The sequence below is a fragment of the Camelus dromedarius genome, chromosome 2 (assembly GCF_036321535.1).
Source record: "Camelus dromedarius isolate mCamDro1 chromosome 2, mCamDro1.pat, whole genome shotgun sequence".
NCBI lineage: Eukaryota > Metazoa > Chordata > Mammalia > Artiodactyla > Camelidae > Camelus > Camelus dromedarius.
The window spans coordinates 60984947-60992960 of record NC_087437.1 but is presented as its reverse complement, the minus strand read 5'-3'; the positions used below and the strand labels follow the sequence as shown (position 1 = coordinate 60992960).

Below are 8014 nucleotides of genomic sequence, written 5' to 3'. Positions count from 1 at the left end.
AGCTTTTGTTTTGTTTTAATGTAGGTTCAGAAAACTAGTTGTCATTCAGTTGTCCATAGTATCAATCCCTTAGCATGGAATTCCATATGGTCCCAACCTGCTTTTCCCATAGAATCTCCCATTATTCTTTTAAACTTTCAACTGTGATCTACTTGCTGTACAAACCTTGTGTTTTCAGGCTATTGCTTGAAATCTCAATTCATCCCAAATAAGTTGCTTTGTGGCTTTGCCTACTTCAAGGATGAATTTAATGCACTTCCTCCAGGAACTTGTTCTCCATCACACAATAATATCCCTCTTCTGAACTCCATCATATACTGCCTAGTGATAGTGGTTTTTATTGTAGTCTTGCTGTTTAAGTCCTGTACTTATACTACTATTTTCCAGTACTTTTGTCATGTGTAATGGGTACATTTTATGTGCTTCCTTAGATTTCCTTGGCCTTATTTACTTTCTGGACCCACAGTCCCTTCCTCTGTCTGGGCCTGACCAGTTGCATTTTTGGAATCTCTAGCTCCTTCTGCCACATCTGGACTCCTGTGAAACACTGCACTGAACAATGCAGGCACTGGCTTCCCAGTGGCTGCTAAGAGGGCTTAGATCCTGGAAGTACGGGGGGTGGTGTCACTCACCAGAGAGCAAATTTTGGCCAATTGAAAACAGTGGACTGAGTGAGCACAACAGAGAAATTCTCTTTTCTTTTTCCTATTGAAACTGGGACAGGAGGGAAGGGGGCAGGGCACAACCATTAAAAGAATGACATAGCAGTTAGCACCAAGATGGCGGACAAATCAACTCTCAGTAGGCCTTGAGCTTCATTATACGCTCATTGTAATACAATAGCATGCTAAATGGCATTCACATAGGTGCCATTACCGTTTCAAGGCTGAACATAAAAGGTCAAAAAGTGGGTGATGGCCCAATTCCTGGGAATCCCAGGCCCTTCCCCAAAGCTGTTGGAATAATCCTCCCGCTTGTTAGCATATGAAGTTACCGAGCCCATAAAAACTAACAATCATGCACTCACCTCTTGTCAGATATCACTTTCCTAGATGACTCCGTGCTCTCTATCTGTCACTCTCTTGCCTTCAGAGATGGCCTGCAGTCTATTGAATGTGTATCTACTTTTACTTTAAACACCCCACACCTCATCACTCTCTTTTGCCTTTGGAGATTGCCCTGCACTCTGTGCATGGAGTGTGTATCTACTTTTACTCAGCCCCCCACCCCAAATGCCTTATGGCCTCTCTGGCCTTCTGAAACAGCCTATACTCTGCCTGTGGAGTGTGCATCTCTCTAAATAAATCTACTTCTACTCAACTATGGCTCACTCTTGAATTCTATCCTGTGTGAAGCCAAAGACCCTCACTTGGCAGGGCACATCCAATGGACTTGCCTGAGACCTGGGACATGGCCATCCTCTTGTACCCTATTTTCCTATATCAAAACCAAGCCCCCCTAAAACTGAGTTCCCCTGCCAAGTTTATCATTAACCTCTCTATCCAAAACTTTATGCCCTTTCTTGTCCCAACAGGATTGAGGAGTATCAAGGAAAAAGGGGGACTGAAACTGAGCAGGACCCTGCAGGGTTCTCCTGGGGACAAAAGTCCCTCTGTGTACCCCATTTCTTATTTGTAAAAAAAAGGCATTTGTTTCCTAGGATTTCCCTGAGTTGCAAAGAGCAGACTCAAGCAGTTACTAATTAGGGAAGTGAGGGAATGCTGAAACAAAGGAAAGACAGTCAAACAGAAAAACTAATGATAGGTTAAACAATACTTCAGTGATAAAACAGCCCTAGTTCCTCCTCAAATGATGTACACAACAATCTGATGCATATCTTTGAGTTTTTCTGCAGAACTTAAGACCTCCACCCAGTGGAGAATGATGACTACATGCTGGCCACAAGCACTAGACCCCAGACCGGCTGGAACCAGAAGTTTGATGATTAAGATTCCTGAAACATCATTATGTTACCTCACCACCAACCAATTAGAAGAAAGTCCATGAACTGCAACCCTCACACCAAATGTTGCCTTTAAAACGGTTCCCTGAAAGCCATAAGGAAGTTTGGGTCTTTTGAGCACAAGCTGCCTGTTCTCTTGGCTTGGTGCCCTGCAATAAATGCTGTACTTCCCTTCACCACAACCCCATGTCAGTAGATTGGCTTTGCTGCGCCACAGGCAAATGGACTCTAGTTTGGTTCAGTAACACTTCTAGGGCATAGTTTCTCTAAACAGTGTGTCCGGAGAGGGACAAGACGAGGACATGTATCTGGCAAGCAACCTGTTGTGTGTCTCATGGCTCATTTTCAAGGAGGAGCCAGCAAGGTAACACATAATCTTGCATACTTTTTATCCTTCCCCACCTAACATCCTTCCAAAGTGTAACTTCCTTCTGGTTTTCCTGAATTTGCATCTCCCAAATAAAGCATCAGCACTTAACCTTTACCTGTAGAACAGGGTCTACATTTGAAAATGTTTCTGTTATTCATAGCACCTAGCACATGGCATTTGGTGTTTAATAAATATTAGAAATATATGGTCAATATGTGAGAGTTCGCTTTATAGTGTAAATAACTGTGGTACTGTACTAGAGAGAAGATGTACATCAACATACAAAATATGTTAGATGGGTTTTTTCCTGGTCTTTTAATACATAATACATTCACATGGTTCAAAATTCAAAAAGTACAAAATGGATTAACTGTGAAAAGACTTCTACCTTTAACACTAGCCTAAGTTTTCTTCCCTGAGACAACCAATGTTATCACTTTTTAATGTATTTCTACAGAAGAACTTTATGAAGTTGATAGGTATATTAGCATATATATCCATTTTCCCCCTTTTCCATTTAACAATATATATTGGAAATAAATATTTTGAAACAAGACATCTTGGTGATAACTCCATGTTACTATATAATTACACAAAGAGCTCCTTCATTCTCTTATATTGTTACACAGGAAGTATCCATTGTATCAGCATATCATAATTTGTTTAACATTCCTTTCACTTTTGCTACAAAAATAAGCCTGTAATAAATTGTACATATGTATTTTTTTCCCATTTGCAAGATAAATTACTAGAAGTGGAATCTCTGGGTCTAGAGTAACTAGTTAGCTTTTGATTGATGGTATCAACTCTTCTAGGGGTGACTTTTGCTCTTCAGACACCCTCACTGCTTTCCCCTTCTCAACGACCTGGACAGCCTTCAGCAAACCATCCTGCAGAGCCTGGTTCTTTACCATGTTAGTGATCATGAAATTGACATCCCTTATGTACATCCGCCTTACTTTATCAATGTAGTGTTCTGCCTTGTTACCATGTGCTACAAAGAATGTACAAAGTGCTGTGATATCTCCTTCTTGCAGCCCATACTCCTCCAGGACAGACTCCCACACATCTCTAATGTGCTTGTTCTTGACTTTTCGTCTAAGAATGGAGGCTAAGGTGGGAAGTCCTCTCACCAGGTCTGGCAGCTTCTCAAGCACACGAGTATGCAAGCAAATGAGTACTTCAATAACATAGCTGTATAAAATATTCAATTCCATTGAAGTGAACCTACAAAAAATAGGGAGAGATTCTTAAGCAGTACAAACATAAAGTGAATTTTATTAGGATAATTCAAAGAACTATGAAACTACTAGGAGAAATATAAGCAGATAGAGTAGGTGGTCCCTAGAGAAAGAGAATCAAGTAAGGCTCTCTTGACAGAAGATAAGCCATTTTTGGCCTAAGCCACTCTGTCTTCTAAGCCTGGTCACAGTGTTTGCCCTTGAACAGGTCTCAATAATCAATAGAAAGGGAGGGAATGCAGGAACAAAGGAAAAGCTGTCAAGAAACAATAGTTCCTAGTTCCTAGAGTCCTACTTCCTCCTCAAGGGATATATATAGCAATCTGATACTTATCTTTGAGTTCTGCAGGAACTAAGGCCCTCAGCCAGGTGGAGGCTGAAATGGTATGTTGACCTTTTCTGACCCTCAGTACTTCAATCAACAAATGCTTGGTCAACTCTGTCAGGTTTTGCCCCAATTCTCTGCTGAATTCTCCTCTACTCCAGCCCCTTCATGAATATGCATGTACCCTTAGCTTAAAACTTCCCCAATTTTACTGTTTGTAGAAACACTGCTTTGGGAAAGATCCCTGGTGTCTCCTTACTTGCTGCGAGTAATAAATCCTTCCTTCTCTCAATCTTTGGCTTGGTTGTATCTTTTGGGCTCAACATCCACCAAGAGGTGAACCCAGTTTTGGGTAACAGAACTAGCTGTTGCAGTTTAGAAAATGCTTTAGAAACAGGGCTTGCCAATGTTCATAGTAACACTATGTACAATAGTCAAGACATGGAAGCATCCTAAATGTCCACTGACAGATGAATAGCTAAAAAAAATGTGATATAAAAAAAAGATGTGATACACACCCACACACACCCTGCACAATGGAATATTACTCAGCCATAAAAAGAATGAAATAATGCCATTTGCAGCAACATGGATGGACTTAGAGATGGTTACATTAAATGAAGTAAGTTATAGAAACACAAATGTCATATGATATCACTTATATGTAGAATCTTAAAAAAATGATACAAATAAACTTATTTACAAAACAGAAACAGACTCACGGACACAGAAAACAAACTTATGGTTACCAAAGGGAAGAGAGGGGAGGGATAAATTAAGAGTTTGGGATTAAGAGAAACACACTATTAAAAGAATTTAAAAGGAAAAAAAAAGAAATAGGGCCTGCACTAAATGGATAGCTTAGATCTCAGGCCACTCATCAGTTTCTCCACAGCAGAGGAGTTTTAGTATCCATCTCTGTGTTAGTAGGACTTTGGCAAGCAAGGGACTCTGTGATGAGATGTGTACCACAATACTGGCAAGCAAACAGGTGCTCAAATTAATCTTTTTAAAATGAATGACCTTAAGAAAATGTCATTTCTTTACAATCCATTGTGGGAACCATATTAAGAAATCCAATTTTAGAATGACCACTGCAAGCTCTCACAAAACCACAAAATTCTACTGATTTCTGACTGGATACTCACTTGAGTGACAGAACTGCTGTCCACAGCTCATCTTGGGCTGCTTGGTTTGCCAAAGTCTTGCTATGATATTCAAATTTCTGTGTCAGATTATCCGTGGTGAAGTCCAGTTCTTTAAATTGTGCTTCTAAAGCTTGGAGTTTGTGGTCTACTCTATCAGATAAAAGAATAAAGGGTTAACTTAGATCAAGGCACAAAACCAAAGTTTTGCCTTAAGATAAGGCTACACATCTTGACTATTGTAAGTAATGGTATGTGAACATTGGCAGGCCCTATTTCTGAAGTAAGTGTTTTCTAAACTGCAACAGCTAGTTCTGTTACACAAAAACTGGGTTTGTCTCTTGGTGGGTGTTGAACCCAAAAGATATAACCAAGTCAAAGGTTGGTTACAATCATTATTGAGTTTGCATATTTGTTTAAAATTTAAGATTATGAACAGATGTTCCCAGTTGCCATTGTCTCTAGTCATCATCCTAGTTCTTGCACTCCTTATGTTGCCAAACGCGAACTAATTACCTCAGTTATCTGCTGTGTCTTGTCTTTGTGTTGTACTTTATACTTGAACAAGTATTTTACACAAGCATTAATCTGATTCTCACAACAAGCATAAGAAGTGAAGCAGTCATTTGTACTATTTTGCAGATAAAGAAATTGAGTCTCAAGAAGATTGAGACCTAATGTCATGGCTAACTAGTGCTGAGACCAGTATTTATTAAGGTGGCTTTCTCTACCTTATTCTGACTGTCCAAATCCTATCCATCAAGGATAAGCTCAAATTCCACTGCCTGTCTGAATTCCTCAGACTTTCTACCTGCTTCCTGACTACTGCTCTCTCACAGGGACTGCCTCTACCACTTGTCATGCCCCATCCTTTGCTTTATTTTTAGAGTTAACTTTTCATGAACTAAACTGTAAGCTCTTAGAGGGAGGGTATCAGAGACTATTTCTTGGACATCTTTATGCCTGTCCCCCAATACCTAGCAGAAGTCTTACACAGAAATAATAAAACATGGCTTGTATCATTGACATCCGTGATATTAATGAAATGCCAAGCAGTATAACCCAACAGGGGATCTGAGTAGCTCTGAACAGCCCTGATCATCAGAGGGCACTGTGGCACCAGAATTATGTTTAACTGAACCACAAAGAACTGGAACAGCACAACTCACTTGCCCGAAGCCACCCACATTGTCTTTCATGAAGGAAGCGGTACACGCATGTGCCACTTCCCTGAGTTTCTATGTCCCTAGTGACCTGAATACTGTTGTGGTTGCCTAGGGTTCTATCCTTGACCATGTTCTCTTCTTGATCTTCACTTTCTTTCAAGGCTAACAGCTTCAGATACCACCCCTATCCTAGACCTAAATTTTCAACTATGTTTTGCACATCTCCACCTAGATGGAGGTGTCAGACTCAACTGTATTACGCTGACTCTACTAAGTTCCAACCACCCCACCCCATTTTCAGAAATTTTGGCAGTGGAATTTTCTCACTGCTTTGGATTTTGTTTACATATAGATAAGGCTGTGTATGAAATGTGCATTTTTGTAGGAGTGTAGGCCTACATGACCTAATATGCCAGCAATCTCTGTCTATAATTCAAAATCACATTGTCTGGCAAACTCTTTGTATTAACTTTTGGACCTTTAAGAACATATTGCTTATTGGTCACCTCCAGCTTAAACTCTAGAGATAAACTCTAGCTTGCCGATCACTATAAAGGTTTACAATTGGAGCAGTTCTTTGGAATCCTCTCACCAAAAGGCATTCCCAGATTATTTCAAATAAATCCTAAACATGTCTGCAAATCTGTGTTTCTACTACAGTTCTCCAGCTCAGTTAATGACATCACCATCTATCCAATTGCTTGAATTAGAAATCTCAGAATAACTCATCATTTTTTCCCCTGTTCTTCATCAGCATGTCTCTAATCTGTCCCCACCTCCCCATCTCCACTAAGCCAGTTAATCATTATCTTTCTCCGGGACCTAGGATTACAGTAGCCTAACCGGATTCCTGCTTTTCACCTCCAATCCATCCATCCTCCAGAGATATTCTTCTAAAATACAATTCTGATTATACAACTTGACTGTTATATATCTTTTATGTCTCCTTGACTTGCCTAGTGATATTTTTGGAGCCAAGTTGGATTTCCTCAGCAGGAAACAAAGCTCTTTACCCTTTGCCCCTGTCTTCTGCCAGTCCTCTCACGCATCCTAGTCATCAATCAGGTGAGACATCTAGCTGTTGACTGAATATGGTTTGAGATTCCAGGCTTCTATGGCTTACACAGGCTGTTTCCTCAGCATAGAATTCCTTCCCATATTTCTATTTCTTATAAACTTCTACTCACCCTTTCAGATCCAACTTAAATGTCCCTCTGAAGGGCTCCTTTTCCTAGTATAAAAGGCAAAATTAATTCTTCTCTTTATGTTCTCATAGCCCTGCAGGAACCTCACCATTATAAGGTCAGTCACATTAAGTTGTAAGTATTTTTCAATACTTCTGTTACCCCTAAGGCCATAAGCTCCTTGAGGGCAGAAAACACATTTTACTTATTTTTGTAAACCTAGCATGTAGCACATCCATTAATTGAATGGAATTAGAGCACCTAGGAACAGATTTTTCTTTATTATTAGTTTACATATTTTTTGAACCTGGAAGACTTTTAGACACTTTAACAGAGAAAGAAAGAATTCTAATTAGCATGTTTGTAGTTCTTTGCCTATTTTTATTCTTCATTCTTCTGTTACCCATCTTCCCAGAAAAGCAAACCCATCCTTGCTCCCTCCCTGTAGCCCTTAGCAACCTTTTCATTGCCTCCTTCAAGGATATCAGGGTTGTGGTTTCATTGTTCATCTTCTTAAGGCAAAATGAAAGGAAATAAAGCAAGCAAAACAAAAACCCAGTAAAGGTTTGAATCCAGGGTTTTCTGCTGTCTTCCACTCAGCAACAGGCAGCAGCAGTGTG

The 8014-nt window shown here is 40.0% G+C and overlaps 1 protein-coding gene across 1 annotated transcript; it reads right to left on the bottom strand.

Moving 5' to 3' along the window:
• Positions 1-2647: 2647 nt before the first annotated feature.
• SMCO1 (single-pass membrane protein with coiled-coil domains 1) lies at positions 2648-8014 on the bottom strand. The gene is made up of 3 exons (XM_010994422.3): positions 7854-8014; positions 5048-5197; positions 2648-3560 (listed from the first exon to the last, which is right to left on the bottom strand). The coding sequence occupies exons 1-3, from the start codon at positions 7901-7903 to the stop codon at positions 3116-3118; spliced, it is 645 nt and encodes a 214-aa protein (XP_010992724.1). The 5' UTR covers positions 7904-8014; the 3' UTR covers positions 2648-3115.